The sequence below is a fragment of the Asterias amurensis genome, chromosome 4 (assembly GCF_032118995.1).
Source record: "Asterias amurensis chromosome 4, ASM3211899v1".
Taxonomy (NCBI): Eukaryota; Metazoa; Echinodermata; class Asteroidea; order Forcipulatida; family Asteriidae; genus Asterias; species Asterias amurensis.
Genome location: NC_092651.1, coordinates 10,781,398 through 10,806,536, shown reverse-complemented (window position 1 = coordinate 10,806,536; position 25,139 = coordinate 10,781,398). Strand labels below are relative to the sequence as shown.

The window sequence follows — 25,139 nt, the reverse complement described above, 5'->3', positions numbered from 1 at the left end:
AATGTATCTACTTCAATATGTGTGAATTTTTTTGTGATCTGTTTCTGATGATTGTTGCTATCCTTTTTGTTGAAAAAAATGAAACTTTATTTGTTTTTCCCATGAAATATATCTGGTGTATTACAGGCCCAGAGTATTCTATTGCTCTTTCCAGATGCAGCCGTTTCAGTTATTTTTACATCTGATTTCATGTACAGGAATCTGTTTGCTGAAAGTAATTTGAAAGTAATGCAAAATATGTAATGCTGTTCTTGACCAAATCTAGTGTAATGTATTTGTTTGAATGCATTGTGTGCATAGCTTAATCCTCTGTTTACATATCAAGGCAAAATAGACCTAATCAATGACTCAAGGACATGAAGAAGGTAGAATTAAAGTCTAGTATAAAGGCTGCTTTGTACTTTAAAAAAACTCAATAACCAAACGTATTGTCAAACACTTAAATAATTTAAAGGAGACCCGACAGTACCTTGAGAAATAGTTCTGCTTGAAATGCTGTCATGTTTCAGAAACAAAAAGTTCTGGCCAGAATAAATAAGACGGTATCACATACACATCATCAATTTTATTTATTTATTTATTTCCTCAAAACCTCTAAAAGTGGAGAAGATAAAAACATTTATAAAAACTACATCAAATATACAGTATAAGGGATATTAACACATAAATAAAGAAACAGGATAACCCTGACACTCTCGGACGACCCCCTGACCATCTTGACAAGTATGAAACAAAAGAATTGTTAGAACTTAGTAGTTGACCAAAGTGGAAAAACAAAAGCTCTATTCACAAAAACAGCTAATGTGTTTGTGTTGTCATCTTTTAACTTTGCTTAAAGTGGTGTGGTGGTTGAACAGCATCTATCTGTTTTATTCTACTAGGTGGCACATCCGATAGTCAGTAATCAGCTCATACAATACTTCCATGATGGCTTCTTGGTACCAGTCATCGGACCAGCACTACATCAGGTAAAATAAAAGAACATTCATGCATTGTATTTGTTCATACTTTCTGTCTTTTTGTGTATGTATTTGTAATTTTTGTTTGATTGTTTGTTTGTATTGAGGCTAGGGAGGGGATAGATCGACATGTATTTTTGTTGTATTAAATGTTTTTACAATGTGAAATTGGAGGATAGGTACATGTACTTATTTATTTGTTAATAGTTATTTATGTCACCCTAAATGAGTGAGGGGACCCTTAGTTATACCTGTCTTTTTATTTGTTTTCAGGAAGAATAGTTAGGCCGTGTCCGAAACGGCGACTTCGGCTACAGCTACGGCTAGATCGCGCGCGTCTGCCTATTCTTCAACACTGGTAGACACGCTGATCTAGACGTAGCTGTAGCCGAAGTCGTCGTTTCGGACACGGCCTAAGATTTGAGTGGTTTGTGTATTCGCTCATAGTCTAAGTTATGAATTATGTATTAATGCATGTCTGGCAAAGCTGCACAGTGCATAGTTTTAGAACCCAAGGGTAAAAGTCAACTAGCTTGTCTAAATGTACATGTCAATTGCAAGTGGAAACATGTCGCTGTTTTATTTAAAAGTTGTTCAGGACATGAAACGGGCTCAGTTTTTCTCACTTCTCAGTTCTTTGTTTGGTGAGATTTTATTCTTTGTTGAGCATGTTTGTGATAAATGTGAAGTGCGTTTTAAATCAAACAAAAATTTGTATAGTAAATATGAAAAAGGACAAATATAGAACGAAGGATAATTTTCTGAAATGTTCTGCTGTATGGACAGCAAGTAGTTCACCATGTGTTAGACCAGGGCCTGATCTCATAGAGGCTGCTCAAAAGCAGAAAATATTTCTTACAGTTTTTCTGCTAAGCACACCAATGTAGGATGTAAAATGGTATTTAAGCGTGTATCGGTATTCTGGTTAGCATAATTTGTTTATGCTTAAGCAGCTCTAGCAGCCCTATAAAATTGGTCCCAGGCCATTGGGTTACTGTATTACAGTTATGATTGACTTAGATGAACAGCCAACATTTTGTGTAATTTTATAACCTAGACCCCATGAAGTGTGCTAATGGCCATTGAATGCCAAAGAGGGTTATCTTCTCTGGTCTGGTGTCACTTTCTGCAGGACACTACAAATAATATGCTGCCATTAATACGTGTTTGCATAACATTGTGATTACAAGATAGTTCTAAAAGCATCTTCACTGTGAATTACAGCAGTGTTGACCTCAGAGTATTTGAAATGTATGTCAAATTGTGCTGTAAAGTTTAGTCTTTAAATAGGATTTGGAACTTTTGATGATGGAAGTATTACTAGGAGAGATTTGCAGTAACATAGTGTGAATATCTCTTTTGAGTATAGTGTTGGTTCTATAAAGAACCTGGGGTTTACGACTCAACATTTCGATCAGCATGCTCTGATCGTCTTAATGAGAATGCTGGACTCTGTTTGGTCTACATTGTAAAGGCAAAAAATAGTTAATGGCCTGAAGTTTCGACTCTAATGGAGGTTCATAGTTGTGGGGGTAATCAGATTCAGTCTCCATTTCTTTTAGCTGCTTGTAGTTCCTTCTAATATTTCACTCTCGCTGGCCACAACTCAATCCAGGAAATTAGTGTAAAATCTCATTAAAGGCAAAGTAAACCTGTGGTTTTTGGAACCGTACGGTTGTGATAATGCTATATGAATGTACATGTATGTACACAAAAAAACTAAACCTGAAAATTTAATTGCAAAAGGTGATCATGTTTTTAATACATTGCCGAAAATTTTTAGCGGATGCAGGATGACAAATCCATAATACACAATCTGAGTCAGACTCCAATTTGGGGGCGTAAGAACTGTTTTTACGTGATAACCACATTACTTCAAAGTGAAATGTTTCTCAATTTGTTTGCCATTAATTGTTTGATTACCAAATGTAAACCATCCCTTTAAATCCATGTTGATGTAATGGTTAAATGCATCTAGTGGTGTGTTGCCGCAGATTAGTGCCGGAATACAACCTTGTTGTAGTCTTGTGTACCATGTAAAGTTCACTCCGAAAGGTCATGGCCTCTCTGACCTAAAATAGACTGAAATTGAATTACCCAGGCATTTGTCAATTTAGGGGGGCGTATTTTTGCTTTAAGTCAATGTAAAGGGACTATGGTGTGACAGCACACAATAAAGAAAAAATGTTTAAATGTACTGCACAAAACCTGCTGTGAAAACATGTACAAAGTTTGTCATGGCAAAAGGTCAGAGATCAGCTTAGCAGTGATGACCTTTATGACCTTTAGCAACCCTTCTAGGTTGACCCACTTGCTACCAGAGCCCATTATCATTAAAGCTCTCAAGCATCATGTTGGTCACCTACCAAGTTGCCATGTAATGTGCAGCTCTTTAAAGATGGTTGGCTGCTAATATGTCTTGCTGTCAAGCAGCTTCATGAAATTGGGGGATGGAATAACAATGTATTTTACTATTGTTTACCAAAGGCTCACTCTGGACAACAATGTAAATAATTTGACCTTCAACTTGGTATATTATGTTGGGTAAATTTATTAAATATAGCTCAGGAAAAAGCTGACATTTTCTAAGGTACATGTAACTCAGGATTTTTTTTCTGCAAGCTGAGCAATTTAATCTTTTGCCCTTCTCACTTCTATGTATCTGTATCATATTACACAATCTTTACAACAATTAGACTTCAGCTCTCAAATCTTCACTGGTTTCCAATAGAAGTGTTCATGTCTCCGAGCAGGTGTCCCACAACTTAGCACGTAATGTTCACAATGTTCTGTTGATTTTTTGTTAGTTTTTTTTATGAAATTTCCCGTGATATTTTAAACAGATGTGGAAAAACTTGCCCAGAGCAACCTCCCTGGAAACAAATTAACTCTTAGCTGGAAAATGTCAACCAGGCTTGTAAACATTTGACTAGTTGACAGATGATTATGTAGGTGATTTTGTTTGTTTAGATGATCATCCCAACAAGGGAACTCCGCAAATGTCCCTTGGGGGATATAAACCCCAGCTGGCAACAGTGAACCTCTCACATACAGACATTGATTTAACGTCTATGATTGTGAACCAAACCACTAAGTTATGATTCAGTAATTAGATGACACCACCACTTCTTTTAGTCATTGTGAAATCAGTGGTTAGCTTGGCCGGATTCGAACCCACAACCTTGCGATTGCAAAGTTCTGAAGTCTAACCATCTCTGGAAACTTTGATATGTTCAAAATAAATATTAGTTGCAGCAAATTCTTATGCAGAAGCACACTTTCATTGCATGTTTTGCACACTTTTTAAATCATGTTTTAGAAAGCAACTGAAAAGTGGCATTTTTCATGTCGTAGAAAGAAGCGTTTCTTCACATTAATTGTAAAGGGCCCATATTACAGCTGTGCGTTTGGGAACAAAAAACACTTTATTATAACATTTTATTGTATTTATTTAACAATGACAGCTAGCAGCATTCGACTCATATATAGTAAGTCAGCTTTATTTATTTAATTTTTTTTTCTTACTTTACTTTCTCATTGAGTCGTACACTTTGTTTAATAAACTTGTCAACCTCGTAATGTTTTTGTAATAACATCTGTTAAAGCTTCTCATTGTTCCCTTTAACAACAAATCGTGCTGCAAAATTTACAGGAGATCTTAAACATTCGGGTTATCTTTTTCAGTATGAATTTTTTGTTATCACAGCTCAAAAATAGAAAATGCCCTTCTTTTTTGTCAAAGTCCCTAGAAAAAAATTATTTCCTCATTTGACAAGCAATCAATGCTTAAAGTGCTAAAAATACTCAATCTAAGGTTCTTTTTTGATGCAGAAATGCTTCAGCGGGCATGTAATTACATGGAGACCCTCTGTTTCCCCTGGTCTTTAGCGTGGTTCCCCTTGAAAAGTTCCAATAGACTTTAAAGACATTGGACACTATTGGTTATTATCTAAGACCAGTCTTCTCACTAGGTGTATCTCAACATATGCATAAAATAACAAACCTGTGAAAATTTGATCGTCGGTCATTAAAGTTGCCAGATAACAATGAAAGAAAAATAATCCTTTTTACACGAAGTTGTGTGCGTCTAGATGGTTGATTTCGAGACCTCAAGTTCTAAATCTGAGGTATCGAAATCAAATTCGTGGAAAATTACTTTCTCGAAAACTGGCACTTCAGAGGGAGCCGTTTTTCACAATGTTTTATACCATCAACCTCTCCCCATTACTCGTCACAAAGAAAGGTTGTATGCCAATAATTATTTTGAGTAGTTACCAATAGTGTCCACTGCCTTAAAGATTTTCCAATGGAAGTGCCCTTTGCAAAATGAAAGTGGTCTTTTCCTCTCAAAGATGAAATCCGCTACAAGCCTAGTGCACAATCTACTGAGCATATTAGTTGAACACTCATTATGTTTTATGTTCTAGCTACACGCATACATTATGCTCCCATTTATGCATCATGTTCATCATGGCCCAATGTCATAATAATAATAATAATAATAATAATAATAATAATAATAACAATAATAATAATATCGAAGTCTTATATAGCGCACGTATCTACCAAACAAGGTACTCAAGGCGCTGAGTATATACAAACTTTCAGAAAGATAGGTTATTGCAGTGATGAATTCTGAGACCCAATTATTTAGCATCTTATAAGGGTTTACAAGGTGCTACGGTGCATTAAGCAGCCACAACCAGGAACACCGGGGCGAACCCCTTCTCTTTTCGATAAGTGCACTGGGTTCTTTTACATGCGTTACACAACACATGGGACCAACGGCTTTACGTCCCATCCGAAGGACGAAGCAATGGTTAAGTGTCTTGCTCAAGGACACAGTGTCATGGGTGGGGATTCGAACCCACACTCTGCTGATCAGAAACACCAGAGTTTGAATTCGGTGCTCTTAACCGCTCGGCCACGACACTTCCATAAAGCTTTTAAGCACAAATATTAAGCAGAGAGAAACCTTACTCAGCAGACACAGGTTACCAGCCATCATGCCATGAAGTTCACATTGTTGTGATTGGTGCCCCGCTCTTTTTTTGCTAAACCAAGATATTTTTAAGCAATATTTTCTGCTAAATAGCTTTTTGAAATTACATGGGCCCATGTCCCAACACACTGCACCATTTACATGTACTACCTATGACTAGTTATATAACCAAAGCAGCAAGGTGAAATTATGGATTCACTCAAAAAACCAATAACTTTAACGACAGGCCTAGTACCTTCTAAAAATGCTGGTAGGCCATGAGGGAAGGTACATCATGTACATTTCTTGTTGTTGAAAGTTCGAGTTCCAAACTCTTGTTTGTATAATACAATCACAGGTGTAACTGTTTTGGATTGCCGATCTTTTGCAGTTTGACCTTGCTTATTGTTGACATCTCTTATCTACAACAAAAGTTCTCACAGCTGGACAGTATTTATATAAAAAATATACTTGACTTTTGAATTTGTAGTTTCCACCTATGTCAACAACCAAAGTACCATGATTGTTGTCTTGGTCGTATAATTTAAACAAATAATATGTATTGCATGGTTTGTACACTTTAGTGTTCATTAATATTACACGTAACGCACGTACCAATACGCCGTATCTTTTACCGGATGGGGGCGCTCTAAATAATAATTGTCTCATTTCTGGGGGGTACACGTCATTCGTCGGCACAGTTTTATCACTGGCGTTCTGTCACTTCTGTGCGCTGTTGTTTTTAGTTGCTTTAGAGATGAATTAAAATGGCTCATTTAAGAGTCTTGTTGTCCATGATGGATATGATGTCTGTATTGGTAATGTGTCCCAGTCTTTATAACTGTTTTGAACTAATATACCCCCGCAAGTGATAACAATATTTTTTAGAGCGCCCTCACGCGATCAAAAGTATGGTGGATTAGATCGAAAAATTATGCACAAGTGTGGGAAATAGTTGTACACGAACTCTGCATGTCTGTATCTGATCCTGAACAGAAATCTGTGTGGAGTTATTTGTTGGTCTTTTATTAGATTGTAATTATTAATTATTTGTTGATATTGTTAGGTAAATTTGTACAAATCGGGTGAGTTTCTAACACACCAACTTGATCTTTCTTGCGATTTATCCAGAATGTGTTAACAAGGTTGTCCCTGAGCGTGACATTTAACCATCATTGCTTCATCTTTTTGGATGGGAATTAAAGCAGTTAGTCTTGTGTGCACCTGTCGTTAAGATTTAGGGGTTGGCCCAAGTGTTGCTGGTTTACTTTTAAAAAGACACTCATGACTCCACCTGTATTGTAGATTTACTTTTGCTAATTTAACAAGATTTGGCTATGTAGCCCAGCCTTCTGAGAGCCATGACTTCTTCAATGATACGGCACATTATGATGGATGACAACAGATTTTGTCACTGCCATATTACATCGTTGCGATGAACTAGCACCACTACATAAAGCATTTTTGTTTAAAGGCGTTGGACGGCAAATACAATGCAATGCACACACATTGTCTTTTAGAATCCCTTACTGTAGATAAATAGTTAGGCCACATCTTATTGCTTTGTTACGAAAGTTGACAATAAATCCGTTGTGATTGTTTGAAAAAAATGTGATGTAGACACACAGTTTACCTAAGCACCATTGTCCACATTTTCATTGGATTTTTATTTTCATTTTACATGTTTTAAGAGTCAAAATGTAGCGTGTAAATCATTAAGTCAGTTAAAGCACAAAGTTTTGCTTAGCTCGCAAAAATCCCACCGTCATCTCATTGACACTTTGTGACAGGTATCAAGCTATAATATATTCGGGCAACTTTTTTAATGTTTTATTTTTGCTATTAAGGCAGTCACGGACACTTTTGGTAAATACTCAAAATAATTCTTAGTATAAAAACTTATTAAAGAGCAATGGAAATCTGTTGATAGTATAAAACATTGTGTGAAATTGTTCCCTATGAAGTGAAGTAGTTTTTGAGAAAAAGGTAATTTCTCAATCAAATAATAAAAGACTTCAGGCCTGAAGCCTTTTTTAAGCATCTGAAAGCACACAAAAGTGTGCAACAAGGGTGTTTTTGTTTCATTATTCTCTTGCAACTTCGATGACCATTTGAGTCAAAATTTCCAAAGTTTTGTTGTTTAATGCATTTGTTGGGATACACCAAGTGAGAAAACTGGTCTTTGACAATTACCAAAGGTGTCCAGGGGTCGATTTCACAAAGAAACTTAGGACCAGTCCTAATGTTAAACTAGTCCTAACATAGGAGATATTAAAAACTTAAGGCTAGCCCTATATTAAAGTTAGGACGAGTAACTAGTCCTGACTCGAGATGATACTAGTCCTAACTTTTTTGTGAACTCCAACCCAGTGCCTTGAAAGCGGTTTATAAAATGTTGTCGTAGTTGTGTTTTGACGCAAGTCGCACATTCTCTGCCTGAGAAGTACTCGACGGATGAAGGGCTAGATTTGTGAAATATTTTTGTTCTCACTTCAAAATGAATAAATTTAATGCTTAGGAAGTATCAACCATTACATGATTAGCTCATAAGCTAGAAGGTTAGTGTCCGTATGTGATTGTATGTGTTTAGTTACATCACAGGTGATCTGTTACTCGACTATAGAGGGCCTGTGGCCCACGAATCATTTCAAAACATTTTCTTTTCATCACTCATGTTAGTTGTCGTGTTTTTTTCCCCCACTCCCCTCATTCCAATTTCATTCATAGTTCTCTTTTGCCGATGGCGACAGTGGTGATGTAGATAATCCGGTAGGTTTTGATTTATTCCGTTTTTAGGATGAGCTTTTTCCGTAGACGCATGAGTTTGGAGGCAGATTGCATGGGTGTTGCTGTGGTTTAGTTTATGTAGATTTATGCAGATTTATACAATGTTTTGTTTCCTATTTTATATTATTTATGCACATTATATTCATTTGTCATTCATCATACTTCACTTGTTATCACATTTGTAATTAACAATTGGGTTTTTCCAAGTTTTGGGTTTTCCGTAATTACATCATTGTCATCATCTTTTTGTTGGTGTGATGTTTCCAAATGGATGTTCTTCCAACTGTGTATTTAACTCCAACTTATATTCACATACTACACAACACAATATTTTGTCATTATCACTCCCTGATCAAGAGTCTCTACCCAATTAGGAGTCCCTTGTCTAAGCCCCTCAGAATCAGAACAAACCCATCTGCCAGATTTTGATGGATTTGTTATGGTTGGTATTCAGTTGAAAATTCTTTTTCTTTAAAGTGTGGCTCATGGTTTTGTGTGGCTTTATGTGAGTGTGCTTGTTCCACTATTTGTGCATGTTGTTACTTTACAGTGTACAGTGGAAATGGGTCACTGTTAATTTTGGTCATGCAATTAAAAATTTCTTGTTTAATTTTTCTTCAGAGGATTTTTGCAACTAACCTTTACAGTAAACCCAGCACAAACCAAGCATTCTTTCGGATTAAGTCTCTATGCCTTTTGCATGGGCCAATGATAAACTCTATGTTGATTTCAATTTCTTTTTCTCCATGGAAATGCATTTTTGCATGCTGCAAGGGCAGGCACCAGAAATGTTCAGGTGCAAGATTTAGAAAGTTATTTTTCGTTTTCTTTTGAATACACCCAACTTTATCATAGCATGAGAAAAAGCATGATGTTGTTGATATTTCAAAGAGAAAATTGAATACTTGGTGAGAGGAGATTAGCACGATGCATGAGGTGGAAGGGATTTTACTCATTCTCACTGAGAAAAATAACAATAATAATAATATTAACTAGGTCTTATAAAGCGCATTTCATAATAAACGCCTCAATGCGCTTTACATTTGTGTCCTGGTCATTGGGTAGATGACATCCTCGCAACCTTTCTCAGCTCCCTCGGGAGTATACCGCGCTGAACTGCCATGGCACTCCATTGGCTTTTTTCACACAAAATATATCAACCTCTACCTTCGCAGTTACAAGCAGCTTGAATAGTGATCATGTAACAAGGTTAGCACCCAAACCAACCTCCCTCTCAAGCTAACCTACTCCTCATATTTCTCATACATCATATTTGTATGATTTTTTTATCTTGAATCAGATTTGTAAGATCAGCGATTAATTTAAATGTTACACAATTGTTCATGATTAACTTGTGTTTAAAACCCAAAGTGTGCTGTAAGACCATATAGAGACGTCAAATTAAACAACGGTTTGTACAGAATAATTAATTGTACTGAATCCATAGTATTGTTTGTAAAATACATGTATGTGGAGCTCTCACAATATAACAGAAAGTGCATTGTTCCCCTTGGCTGATGAACTTTTCTTTATAATCCAAATGGTTGAACCCAAGTGTTTTGTTAAATACCCCTATTTATTTAAAAATGGTCATGTTAACTACATTGTTTTTTGTAACTTTCTTTGTACGTTAAGGGAATGTCTAAAAAGTCAGGCACGTTCTAGTTGGGGAAAAAAATGATTCTGTGAGCACATACCTTCAATTCAATGGATTATTACACAAATTAGACTGTTCTGCTGGACCACTTCGTTTTGGCAAAGTACAGGATCAATCCCACACTAATTACTTAATATATTTTTTATATTCCGATGACATTACCTCGAGTTGGAATATTATCCGATCCAATTAGAACGTTATTACCATTCCGACTTTTGAGACACTCGCTAAAGGTAACTTTATATAATTTTAGCAAAATTAACAAATAACATAGTTGCTTTAATACTTAATGGTATTAATACAAATAGTTACAAATGTTATTTTATTTTGCTTTTCTCATTTTTGTTTATAACAGTTTCAAGTTTTCAAATTTGTGAAGATCTCTTCATTTTGTTGTGTTGATGTTTTATGTTGAATGCATTTAAACATGTATTGCAAGATTATAGTGCTAACACACATCGGTGTATATGGGTAAAAACAAACACGAATATATTCTTTATCCCCTGATGCAAATTTAACATCTATTAAACCTCTTGCTCTGCAAATGTGGAGTGTCGTACGTATAGTACATTTTTTAGTTAAAGTTCACAGGAAAAAATTGCGAGAAAAAAATTCGTGGCCAATTCCTGAGTGAAAGGAACTTCCATTTAGAGTCAGATTTTTCATTGGGAACAGTTTTCATGGTATAAAGGAGAAGTTTATTGATGTATACTGTGCATATTCCTTATAATATTAAAACGCTTAAATGCGCGCCATGCGCTGAGAGAGGACACATCATGCAGCAAATCTGCCCCATTCCCATACATGGAAGGTCTCCCATCCACTTACTGACCATTGTCAATGCCAGTTTCAATTGGCAGTTAACGCCATTGGCTCTCACAAAAAACAAACAATTGCTGCAGTAGAAATAGACAAACTCTCAACATGTCCATAGAAAAAAGCTCTTAAAAATAGTTATAGACAAACAATTGCATAGTCTACTTTTAATAGTTTAGCCAACAAATGGAAGTACATGGCAATATTAAGGACAGTTGTATTTAGGTTTGAGTTCAGTGATGTTAAGTAGGATTTGAAACTTTGCATGATGGAAGTATAACTAAGAGAGGTTTGCGGTAACACAATGTTAATATCTCTTTTTGAGAAGTGTTGGTTCCGATAAGAACTGGTAGTTTACGAATCAACGTTTTGATCAGTACGCTCTGATCAATCTGAGGACCATTCATTCTAAACATCCCCCTGAAGACAATCAGAGCATACTGATCGAAGCGGTGAGTCGTTAACCACAAGTTCTTTTTAAAACCATTACTACTCAAAAAGAAATACATGTATTCACATGGTGTTACCGCAAACCTGTCTTAGTTTATAGTGGAGATGTTGAACAGATGTCGCCATCCAATTTTGATGTTGTTTGGTTTTTATTTTATTCTTCAGAATCCACAAGACGAGATTGTAGCAGCTACCGCCTACGTGAATCTGTTCCTGACCAGCATCACGGCCCCGCCCCTCATGAAGGGGTTCCTTCACTACCTGTGCATGGGTCAACATGAGGGACAATTAGTGTTAGAGTCATTGCTGTCAAGGTTTAGCACTAACTCCAGGGTAACTATAAAAAATTCTTATATAAATGTAATGCATTTCACAATAACCATCTCAATGTGCTCTACATTAGTGCCCTGGGCCCAATTTCATAGAGCTGCATAAGCACAAAATTTTGCTTAAAGGAACACGTTGCCTTGGATCGGTCGAGTTGGTCTTTGAAAAGCGTTTGTAACCGTTTTTTATAAAATGCATATGGGTAGAAAGATGTTGTAAAAGTAGAATACAATGATCCACACAAACATGCCTCGAAATTGCGTGGTTTTCCTTTTACCTTGTCGACTAATACGTCGGCCATTTATGGGGGTCAAAATTTTGACTCCCATAATTGGCCGACCATGTTAGTTCGCACAGTAGAAGGAAAACCACGCAATTTCGAGGCAAACTTGTGTGGATCATTGTATTCTACTTTAAAACATCTTTCCAACCATATGCATTTTATAAAAAACAGTTACAAACGCTTTTGTTTTGACCAACTCGTCCGATCCAAGGCAACGTGTTCCTTTAAGCAAAAAAATCCTTGCCTAGTAAAATTAATTTACCGGCCAAAACTCCACTCAATTGTTATGCTAAGTAAACAACAGCTAAATACCAGTCATAATTAATGTATATTGCATGAAATTTTGGCCAGTAACATGTGTAAAATAAGCGAGCTATTTTCGCGCTTAGGCAAATTTTTTGCTTAAGCAGCTTTATGAAATTGGCCCCATTCCTTTAAACTTTCTCAGCTCCCTGTGGGGTATACAACCTGGGCAACTGTATCACTCCAAAGGCTTTTTCAATTGCTAACAGAATGCATCTCCCGGGGCAAGAAAATGAATGACGTCAAAATGCAAATCCATGGTTAGTTCTCATGCTAACCTGTGAAATGCGCTTTTGCTTGAGCACATTTTTCTGCTTTAGTTAGCACAAAAATTTGCTTACCATTAAGCAGCTCTATGAAATTGGGCCCTTGAGGTTAATTTGCTTGAAATTTGCTTTAAAAACATTCAGGTCAATAAAGTTTGCTAACTGGTTCCCTAAGACAAACTTTGACTTTTTACTTACGGTAATTACTGTGCATTTCAGCCTCCAATTCAGATTAGGATTCAAACTTTTAGATTTTAAAGCTTAACCTATTTAAGATTAGGATTCAAATTTTTAGATTAAGGCACAGACATTTGCAGATACCAATTGTAGTTTACCATGGTCAACAGCTCAACCTTCTCTGTTAAGAAATTTTTTGCTTCTATATGTTTAATAAATATTTAAATGATACAATGTGTCATTTTTTTCCAGTTGTGTCTTGTGACACTGTCGTTGTTTGACACCCTGGTGAACCTGAACTGTGAGGACTTCATGCTAGAACTTATCCTCAGGTATGTTGTTGAGATAAAACCAAACAAAAGCCCTTTTCACATAGCCAAAATGTAGCCAGGGTCCTTTGCTACAAAATTTACGAGCGTGGATTGTTCATTTGTAATCACTGTGTGGGACTGATTTTGTGAGGTTTCCCACTAAAGCTAAAAAACTAACAACCCTTGTGCGACATGAGAGTGATATAGCATGCGCTGTATGGGCATTTTCTCCTAGGAAGTCGTTCAATAAACAAGGATTCCTTTCACACGATGATGTAGCCCACGTCCTTGGTCAAAACTTCCGCTAGTGTAAGATTTGGTCGTAGGTCCGGACCTCCGACAAAATGTAGCAATGTTGGACAAGATTTGACAAGGGACCCTGGACACTCCAAAAGTATTTGTCCTTTCACACGAGGTGCATTTTGTAAAATCTAACAACCATGCTACAATTTAGCAAGGGACCCTCGCTAAATTGCTCTCGTGTGAAAGGGGCTAAAGTGACACATGTAATAATCTAGTTCTATTGTGTATGTATCCTTAGGGCGAGAGCCTTGTCACTCAAGGCAACCTTTACAGGCAACTTGGAGGCAACCAACTACAGTGCATGCTTATTGCTAACAGACTACTTTGGTCACGCATTGGTATACTTTTAAACAATGTCTTACTACCCCAAGACAAACATTTGAACATTTGAATATGAATGCATTTCTTCTTGGAGATTGCCTGGAACTGGTTGCCAGTGAATTGCCTTGTTTGACATGGTCGTTGTGCTACTTTTTCTAAACCTTGCCACATTGACAAGTTTTTCTTGACATACACTTGTGTTTTTTATTCAAGTTATAAATAATGTTATCTATTATCATTTTGATTTGGACGATTTTGTAACAGTCCATTTATGCACAAGCGCCGTCTTAAATACTATTACAAGCATCCAGGGAATCCGAGCACAGTTAAAAATGAAATCAAGCTGTCAAGATGGTTGCCATGCTGTTACTTTGCCATGTTTTAAAGTTGTGTACTACACTGGTTCAAAATTGGTGTGCTACATGTATGATGGTTGTCGGTGTTTCATGTGTCATTTGTCCTTTGCGTGCCATTCATGTGCATTGGGACTGTAATATGCCTGTATTTTTTTTACAGAGCACAGGAAAGTACTGATTATACAGAGCTTACACACATCGGTGTAATGGTTAAAACCAAAATTGATACCATAGATATACATTGTAGCTGCTACACCAGCGGTTTTCAAACTGTTATTATGTGTAACCATTATTGTGGGTGTGCACTTAAAAAAAAAGAAATTGATGAAAATTATGATTTGTTTGAACAACAGATACTTGGTGCCATGCAACCATTTGATGGTCAGCCAGCGTAAAGCTATCCGAGAGGTGGACCTGCACAGTAAGTCAGCAGACAGGTTCTTGTCGCTCCGACCGGCCTGTTGCAAGACCAAACCCACTAAAGAGGAACCCAAAAAACCGGTGACAGTCCCAGCAGCTAGTGATGCCCACAGAATGTCCAATGGTGACTTGTCACCAGTGAAGAAACAGGTGAAACTTACTTTGCCGAGCCGTGTGTGGACAATCAAGGTTAAAGGCCAGGTTGCCAAACAGCAAGAGCCTCCTCAAGCTGCCGACAAGCTCCCTTCATCGGCCAGTCAGCCAACGGAACATTCCTTGGAAGATTTTGAAACAAGTCAGGTGGAGTACCTCCTCGATGCCAAAGAGGGGATAAAAGCCTGTACTCTCAGCACTCTGAATTGGTCTGCACCCTACGATGGACTCCACCCTCCCCCGGAAACTCTCAGTCCAGAGATTACGCCTGTTCATGAAAGGAAAAGGTCTTCATCCACTTTTGATATGTCTACAAATGCTCCAAACTCTGCAACATTTGCCGTATTAGCTGCCGATGAGGATACTGGATTATCATCAACTTATAAGTCTTATAGTGTAGCGGAATATCTTCCAAGACCTAGGGATAGAAAGCGGAGTGTTGACCCTAAACTAACTGCAACGATTCAGGAGGTGTTATCGTTGAAAATCGGAACTGATTGTGAAAGCGTGGACACCTCTGATGTCAATATCATTGATTTATTCATGGATGAAAAGGATCAGAGTGCAGTTAACGGAGGTTCTCCAGAGAATGAGAACAAGTCCTCTCCAAAAAGTGTAGAATTCAGGCCAGTAGAGAATGGTGTTGCCGACCATGCTGAAATGAAAGGAAGCAGGAACCACACAAGTGAGCCTCAACAGTCTGTGGACAAGAAGCCATGTGTAGAAAATACCACAGGAAGCAGACCAGTTGCAAATGGTCACGGCGGACAAACAAAACCATCAGGTAATCTACACACCACAGAACCCAATCAATCTGAAGATATTGTCAGTGAACTCTCCACGCCAGAGAGCAGGGTCAGCTCGGGAAAATCCAGACCCAGAGATCTTAATGTTCCCTGTAAACACTCACAGGAATCTGATAGTGCCTTTTCTGGGAGTAACTCGCCGGTTTTAGACAGCAACTACAACAGTGGTAGCTCAATTCCTCGAGTCAACCCCATCGGAAGCTCTCACAAGGGCTCCCAGGTTGCCAATTGGCTGCAAGCTCTTGGGGAGGACACTGACAGTGTCAACTTCATAGACTCTCTATCAGATGATCAAAAGAGACGAAAGAGACTCAGCCTGACCAGGCCGGAAATGGAGAGGGATAGCGACGAACCCTGTGTATTCTGGGAGTTTGACATTGAAGCTTCCCCTGAGGCTGTCTCATCGAAGAGGGCTTCCTCAGGAGGTGACGGCATCAAGAATGAGGTTGATCAGATCCTGCATGGGCTGGGATTCAACGTTCCAAGGGGTGCAAACCACAAAACCAACTCGAACGGCGGAGCTTATAGAAATGCACTCAACAGTGAAGCCAGTGAAGCCAGCACCATTGATACTCTAAACTCGTCCATGAATGAGAACCATTTCTCAATGCTCAACTCATCATTCCAGTGGGACAGGAGCCTTAATGCCTCGGGTTTCTCAAACCAAAGTTTTAATAAATCACTGAGGTCCCACTCGTCACCTGTTCAAGGAACTGCACCCAGGTCTCTGTATACTCCAGTCGGAAGGACTATTGGAATGCCAACCACAGGTAAGACACTTTACACTTTATTTTATCTCTACAATGGCATCTTGATTTGATTTGCTTCATATCAATTTGGTAAGTTTCTAATCTTTTGGGGGTTAACACAGTTTCAAGAATGTAGGTGTTTTCTACATTTGAGATAACACGTAACATGTTTCGTTGCTCACATTGACCCAATTTACTTGATGTCAATGTCAAGTAAATTTTGTTTGCAACATTTTGTAAGTTAGTGTCTATGTGTGTTACTGTACTGTACTGTAAAAAACCTTGCCCCGAACCACTTTACACTAGTAACTGTCTCTTTAGTCTGAGGTGTTTAAATCTTAGTGGTGTTTTGTGACTAAGCAAGTCAATGTACAAGACTTTATTCAAATCTATCTTGCAAATTGCTTATTTAGAGTTTGTGTTTCTTCTTGTCTGGTTGTTTAACAGGTCCCTTCATGGATGCCATCTTTGCCCGTCTGGATACCATGATGCAGAACTCATTTTATGTCAATCTACTGCTGACTGGAATCGTAGCCAGACTAGCTTACTACCCACAGCCCCTCATACGCTCGTATCTCCTCAATACAAGTATGGTATTCCAACCGAGTGTCAGGTCGCTTATACAGGTCAGTAATGTTTCATATGATGGTTGACAATAAATATATGTCAAGTTTTCGGTGGTCGGGTTGGCATAGTGGTATCTTTCCTCACCTTCCACCTCCCGCCTCCGATCATGGTGGAATAGGTTTTAATTTTTTGCCTTAAGTGGGATTCGAACCGGTTTCCCAGAGGTGAAAGGCGCAAGTCAAGACACCATAACAACAACCTGACTGTCCATCCATTAATGTTATGTACATGTACATGCAGCATCATTTGTATAACTAAATACAGGAGCGCAGTGTGTTTCTGTCCATTGTGTGTCATTTTGAATTTGTTTAACTTGTTCATTATTGTGCACCATTATATGTGTGCGAAAGACTGGCCGATATTTTTGCTGTTCAATGTTTGTGTGTCATTTTGAATTAATTGTTCAATGACTTTATGATCTACACTATTTTCTGTTTATTACTGTACATCGTTCTTTGCAGAGATCTTTTGTGTGCCAGAGATCTTTTGATGTCAAATGTTTATTTGACATTTTGGAGTGACCTACATTATTTGTTGGTCACTATTCTGCATCATTATTTGCTAAGAACTGTGGCAGAGATATTTTGTGTGTCAACATGAATTTATGTTACATTATAAATTTGTTTACTAAAACTTAATGACCTCTATTATTTGCTGTTCATTATTGTGTCTCATTCTTTGTTGTGAATTGTAGCAGAGGTCTTTTGCTATCTAATGTTTGTGTGGCGTTATTAATTTATTCACTAACTGAATGACCTGCAATATTTGCTGTATATTATTGTGCATCATTCTTTGCTATGAACTGTAGCAGAGGTCTTTTGCTGTACAATGTTTGTGTGGCATTTTGAATTTGTTCTCTAACTTAATGACCTGCATTATTTGCTGTATATTATTGTGTCTCATTCCTTGCTATAGACTGTAGCAGAGGTCTTTTGCTGCGCAATGTTTGTGTGGCATTTTGAATTACTCACTAACTTAATGACCTGCAATATTTGTTGTTTATTATTATGTCTCATTCTTTGCTATGAACTGTAGCAGAGGTCTTTTGCTGCGCAATGTTTGTGTGGCATTATGAATTTATTCACTAACTTAATGACCTGCAATATTTGTTGTTTATTATTATGTCTCATTCTTTGCTTTGAACTGTAGCAGAGGTCTTTTGCTGCGCAATGTTTGTGTGGCATTATGAATTTATTCACTAACTTAATGACCTGCAATATTTGTTGTTTATTATTATGTCTCATTCTTTGCTTTGAACTGCAGCAGAGGTCTTTTGCTGCGCAATGTCTGTGTGGCATTATGAATTTATTCACTAACTTAATGACCTGCAATATTTGCTGTTTATTATTGTGGGTCATTCTTGGCTATGAACTGTCGCAGAGATTTTTTGCTGTCTTATGTTTGCATGTTGAATTTGTGCTCACCTAGAGACCCTTGCCCATTAATTGCCCATTGTTTCATGGATTTGAATGAATTGTTTGTGTGGATTTGTTGAACTTTTTTATGTCAATATTTGCATTATTATGTCAACTACCACTCATAATGAATGGTGTTGTTCATTTTTCTTTTTTTCATGTAAATTATGTTTACTCAGCAAGTACTTTTACAATGCTTTTATTAAACCTTTGTGTATTATTTATTTAATTTTTTTTTTTTTTAAACAATCTTAGTAAACTCATATTGTTTGTTTTGTGGGTATTTTGTTGTAGAATTTAAATTATTATTTCTTAGTTGTTAAAGGAACACATTGCCTTGGATCGGTCGAGTTGGTCTTTGAAAAGCGTTTGTAACTGTTTTTTATAAAATGCATATGGGTAGAAAGATGTTGTAAAAGTAGAATACAATGATCCACACCAACTTGCCTCGAAATTGCATGGTTTTTCTTTTACCTCGTCGACTAACACTTTTGACTTTCATAAATGGCCGACCATGTTAGTTCACGCAGTAAAAGGAAAACCACGCAATTTCGAGGTAAACTTGTGTGGATCATTGTATTCTACTTTTAAAACATCTTTCCAACCATATGCATTTTAAAACAAACGGTTTCAAACACTTTTTATAGACCAACTCATCCGATCCAAGGCAATGTGTTCCTTTAAGTAGTATCTTAGTTGTTAAGTAGTATACAAACAAATTAAAAGTAGTAACACTTCTTTTTCTTCTTACCTTATTTCAGTTATATGTTACCAAAAAAGTTTCAATTATTAGGCTTTGTTTCTTTTCTTAAACTTGTATTCTAGTTATATTTTACCTAAAAAGTTTCAAGCATTAATTTGTTTTTCTTATCCTAATCCTGTCAGGTTCTCACAACAATAAGGAACAACTTAGATGCCTATGCAGCGACCATCCCCGAATTTGAAAACCTTCTTGTCCGGGCCAAGGAGTACCTTTTCATGAGGGAAGATGGCAACAGCGTTTATAAAGGACGCTCCCTCAATGAGAGTGAAGAGCTGGACAAAACTACGAGACAACGAAGTGGATCGCTGAAGAGTAGTGGTGAGATGTATTTCATATTTGCTCACAGTAAAGCCTGGTTCATACTTCCTGGGAATGCGAATGAGATTTTAATTTTGATGTCACAAATTTGCAACAAGCATTTGTGCTGTGGGCAACTCCTGCAAAACATTTACTGCGAAAACAGCCATTTGACGTCAAAATTTGCTTCGCGATTGCATTTGCGGGAAATATGAACCAGACTTTTTCTGGTACCAGTTAGCCTTCAAGGCTTACCAAACATTTTTTTTTTAAAGAACAATACGGCTCTTTTCAGAGCCAACACTCCTCCACAAGAGATTTTATACATGGTTGTACTCGCAAGTTTACTATTTATAGTTAATTATGATCTTATTTTGCACACTCTATGAACAAGTTTAACCACCAATTTTCTTTGTAATCAAAGGGTCTTTTTGTTTCTCTTTTCACAGTGACCCGCAAATCAAACGCCTTGGATCTCTTCCTACGCCGTAGCAGTCGTCGCAACAAATCAATCAGCGCTGCGGAGAAACAAAAGCTGTCCAGAATAAACGAAGCAGGGATGGCATTACCGGCTGCATCTGCAGAGTACCAGTCACTCAAGACAAGGAATGCTGTCTACTGCGCGGTCATTTTGGACGAGTTCCTTAAGGAACTGGCAGCCATTTCTCAAGAGCATGCTGTTGCGTTCAGTGAGCTGGAACTTGGATTAAGATGAAAGACTAATGGGAGATTTTTGAGACGCTGACGGCAGCAGACAGAACGGTCGTTTTTGTGGCTCCGAGTATGTGTGTGCACATACTCAGTTTTGCGAGCGTAGGTCTGGACACATGCACTACTGGTCAGAATTGTGCAAAAGGGCCGTCAAAAAATCTCCCATTGTGGCGACAAGACAGACAAGAAGACTCAGCAAATAGTAGATTTTTTAACAACTTTTAAAAGAATTTTTAGCCATATAGTATTTTTTATGAATCGTTAATCTCTTCTTTTTTTTTCTTTTCTTTTTTAAAAATATGTGGTTATTTTGAGTGTACCAAGGTTTATATGAATAAGTGTCTTTTTTCCAAACATTCCTGGCTTCTGTTGGTGGTTAGTAATTCAATATGCAATGCACACACACATTGGTGGGATGCTAGGGATTATTTGCTACGTCTGGCTCCAAAGCTGGAACCAAAGTGTTCAAAGTTTGGTGCGGTTTACGGTAGATTTACATAACACTTTGTTACTCCAGATACAAGATACAAGATACAAGATGCATGAATTCATTTCTAAGTAACATTATTTGACCACCATTCTCCTAAATCATACTTGGTCTGATTACCGAGGATTGAGGACTACTGACACAAATAACAGTTGTTTTTTTACCATAAAACTGTTCTTCTTTTGTTTATACAATAACCAAGTCTTATACAGCGCATGTATCTACCAAATAAGGTACTCAAGGCGCTGAGTATTTACAAACTTTCAGAAAGATAGGTTATTGCACTGATGAATTCTGAGACCCAATTATTTAGCAACTGATAAGGGTTTACAAGATGCTAAATCGCATACAGCCGCCACAGCCAGGAACACCGGGGCGGACCCCTTCTCTTTTCGAAAAGTGCACTGGGTTCTTTTACATGCGTTGAACAACACATGGGACCAACGCCTTTACGTCCCATCCGAATGACAAAGCAATGGTTAAGTGTTACGGCTGGGGATTCAAAGATTAGCACAGATCAGCAGATTACCAGGGAATTTCCGCCAGCACGTGCGAACTCCACATTACCGGACATTCTTTCCTTCCACCATATACACAGCTAGAGCAGAAATTTGGTGTTTGCCTTGTAAGCGAGTAATTGCAGAGCAAAATGTAAACAATTACTTCAATATCTTTTCTTTTGACTTATCAGCAAAACTATTTTCAGGACATTAAAATAACTTTTTTTTGGGGGGGAGGGGGGGGGAATCTTTGGTGTGTTTTATATATCGATGACAACTGTTTTTGTTTGTGTGCTTCTGATATTTGTCAAATATTAACTCTGTCTTTCCATGGTAACTCACTTGTATTGTTCTACAAATGTGTGTGTTTCAAATAGTGCCAAAGTATCCAATTGTACAGAAACAATTAATATCAGGTTTATTTTGTATCTAATCTCTTGAAAGAAAACAAAGAAGAATAATCTTACAGTGCTCATGTTTCTTAAATGAAAGAAGAGCCAAACATATATATCATAAAACAAAAAGGGGTAAAAGTTGTAGGTGTGATACTGACTGAACTTTTTTTTTCTGAGCATCGCAAAATATTAATAATTGTTCTTTGTGGTGAATGATACAGACATCTGTTATGGAATGGGAAAATAACAGATAAATTATGGATATTTGAAAGAAAGCACTCAGAAAGTATTACATTTTTCTTAACTTGTATTAATGATTTCTTTCTGAATATAAAATCTGTTAAAACTTCCCTTCTGTACAACATATAAATACTTCTGCTTGAGATACCAAACATTGCAAGAACGTTGACATTCAGACTCAAAGATTGAATGTTGTAAACTTGAAACCAGGGCCCAATTTCATAGCGCTGCTTAGCGGCCGATTTTGTGCTTACTGTGCAATTTCTGTTTCATAGCGCTGATAACCGTAAGCACACGAAAAGGCATGCTAACCTTCCGGTGCTTACCGCACAAAAATAAATGATGTCACAATGCAAAATTCAAAACATGCAAGATGGCCGCCCAATTTTTCTGCTAACCTGTGAAATACGCTAAGGCTTAAGCAAATTTTTCTGCTACAGTAAGCACGCAAATTTGCTTACCGTTAAGCAGCGCTGTGAAATTGGGCCCTGAAATACAGTCATAATCAAGAAATTTGGCCCCGCATACAAGATTTGTATTTTCTTTTGGCATATCAAAATTATCATGCAATAAAAAAAGCTCAGATACAATAGATAAAGCTGTTCATCAGAGTTTCCTCTAACAGGAAATCTCATACTTATTTTATGAAGTTTTTTTATGGGTCATTTGTATGTTGTGTTTATTGAAAACAACATTTTTATTTTTATTTATTTATTTTGGGGAGGTTTTGGGGTGTACTCTTCCATACCATTGAAATGCTATCCTATGAAGGGAAGGAACAAAAATAAACAGACCTTAGAAAGTTAAGGAGTTACCTCAACGTACCAAGGTAGAGACACAAAAAAAACAGTGAGGGACCTTACTATCCTATAATAGTCAAAGAGATGCTTCAACTATCATAGGAAGAAAAGAATGCTTAACATACATTTGAAATAATTATGAAATGACACAGACTTAACTAGTTAAAGTTTAAAAGAATGTACATTATGAACATGTATTGTTCCCTCAAATACTAGTCAGTGTCTAGCAAGGGATGCTCTGATAAAACTATATATTGAAGTATAAGTTACAAAATGAACATCAAGGGCAAAACTACCAATGTATGTAAATATCTAATTGCACAAAACAGTGTGTGACATTTCTATTGAAGGTTTTGGTACTAAAGTGAACAAATAATGATACAAATGAAATTGACAGAGCTTTACGCAGTTAGAGTACATTAATCGGATGTCAAGTTTAAATGGTGTAAATACAGGGAACTCAAATTGGCATAATCAAAGGATAGATTGAAGGTTCTGTTCCCAATTTCATAAAGCTGTTAAAAGCACTGGACACTACCGGTATTGGTAATTACTCAAAATAATTGATAGCGTAAAAAAATTACTTGGTAACAAGCAATGGAGAGCTGTTGATAGTATAAAACATTGTGAGAAATGGCTCCCTCTGAAGTAACAAAGTTTTCAAGAAAGAAGTAATTTTCAACTAAAATATTTATATTTGATTTTGAGACCTCAGAATTAGATTTTGCATTTTGAAAGCACACAACTTCGTGCGACAAGGGTGTTTTTTCTTCCATTTTTATCTCACAACTTCGACGACGAATTGAGTTCAAATTTTCACAGGTTTATTATTTTCTGCATAATGTTGTGATACTCCAAGTGAGAAGACTGGTCTTTGACATAATACCAAAGGTGTCCTTTGTTTTTAAGCTGAAAATACTGCTGAACAAATTCCGTTGTTTAGCAAGTGGAGCACCAGGCAAATGTAATTTTGGCTGGTAACCTGTTTCTGCTAAGCAAATACTATTCTATGCTAAGCAAGTTTTTGTACTTGCAGGCTTTATGAAATTGGGCCCTGTTCCTTAGGACCCTAGGTCAAAATTCCAGTTGAACCTAGTTAAACTGGGTTTAACTGGAACTAGTTGAAACCAGCTGATAAACTAGTTAAACACAGTTAAAACCAGCTGGTTAATATGGAAAATGGACGAGTTTGATCACTATCCAGTTGAACCAGTTGACCCCAGTTAACTAGGTTCAACTGGAAATTTGACCTGGGACTTTAACTCAAACATCCAGTATTATAAGCCGTAAATAACAGTTCATACATAAATCTGGAGTAGTTCTGTAATGTATTTTTTACTAATTATAGCTATCACTATATTTTAGCCATTTTAAATTTGAGGTAGTATTTTTAATGTTGAGGATGACAGAACGTTAATGCGAGAGAAAAAGAAAATATGTACATATTTTTTAATGTATTATTCAAATATTTCTGGAGAATTAATATTTGGTAAGAAGATCAAGAGTATATTTTTTACAAATTTTAATGGAAATTTTAACAAGTAAATTGTTAATTTGTGCAGGGTCTGGCTATTTTTATCAAACAGTTATGATCAGCTACAAAGAAACAAAATGCAAAATAAACAGCAAGCAAACGTTGGTGTACTTGTGAGCGTGTGCATATCTTTACATGGTTCAGCTATTTGCATGCAGGAGCAGACATGGTTAATTTTTCTGGGGTGGATTTTACTGGAGTTAGGACAGGCTAGCCCTAACTTTTTTTTAATGTCTTCTAAAGTGTCCGAGTACTAGTCTGTATTTTGGACTGTTTTTGTGAAATTGACCCCTGATCTATTCACATGATACATGTACACTGACACACAGTCCCCTTTGTATTGCTGCTGTGTTTGTCTGTTCTTCAATACCAAACCCAGAAAGTAATATAATTGGCCTGGGGTGTTTGGGGGGGGGGTACTTTTGTAGTGTGCTATAAATTAAGTAGGCATTGGATTAATTTTGTTGTTTGGGGAGGGGGGGGGCGCATCCGCATAACTAGATCTGCCTTTGTTCTTGTAAATGTTTCTTTGTTTCTGTAGATATATTTTTCATTCCAGCTATCCTGTATTGTCAAGTTGCTGCTTCTTAAGCTAACAATAAGTTTAGCATTGAAATAAATTATGTATTCATTTTTATGTAGAACATTTTAAGTTGAGTGGAAAAATCTGCATTTTTTTTATGATCTGTTTTTATCAATACGACATACTAATCAATTTATTAAGTTTAAAGGGTTGATATCATTTGAATTTTTCTTAACCGCCCTTAAAGGCAAGGAAAACACATGATTAATTGTATTTGCTTATTTAGTATCGGTTATAATAACTTTGTCTTTTGTTTCTGAGAGGACCTCGGATACTTTTATTTGGTTTTATCTTCTACCTTTGGGAATACTGTAACCACTGGCCATGAGACTGTTGCTGCCACTATAGCAGAATTTGTTTTG

At 37.0% G+C, this 25,139-nt stretch overlaps 1 protein-coding gene across 2 annotated transcripts in view; it reads left to right on the top strand.

The window, feature by feature from the left end:
• Positions 1-24,298, top strand: part of LOC139936160 (FHF complex subunit HOOK-interacting protein 1B-like) — a 30,095-nt gene extending 5,797 nt beyond the window's left edge. The window contains exons 6-13 of one of the 2 annotated variants that reach the window (XM_071930913.1): positions 882-968; positions 8,668-8,709; positions 11,816-11,983; positions 13,259-13,338; positions 14,651-16,446; positions 16,873-17,051; positions 19,353-19,548; positions 19,977-24,298. In XM_071930913.1, coding sequence (XP_071787014.1) covers positions 882-968; positions 8,668-8,709; positions 11,816-11,983; positions 13,259-13,338; positions 14,651-16,446; positions 16,873-17,051; positions 19,353-19,548; positions 19,977-20,242 — 2,814 coding nt within the window. In that variant the 3' untranslated portion in view covers positions 20,243-24,298. The remainder of the gene's footprint in view (positions 1-881; positions 969-8,667; positions 8,710-11,815; positions 11,984-13,258; positions 13,339-14,650; positions 16,447-16,872; positions 17,052-19,352; positions 19,549-19,976) is intronic. The other variant, XM_071930914.1, reaches the window with a different exon arrangement.
• Positions 24,299-25,139: the final 841 nt, after the last annotated feature.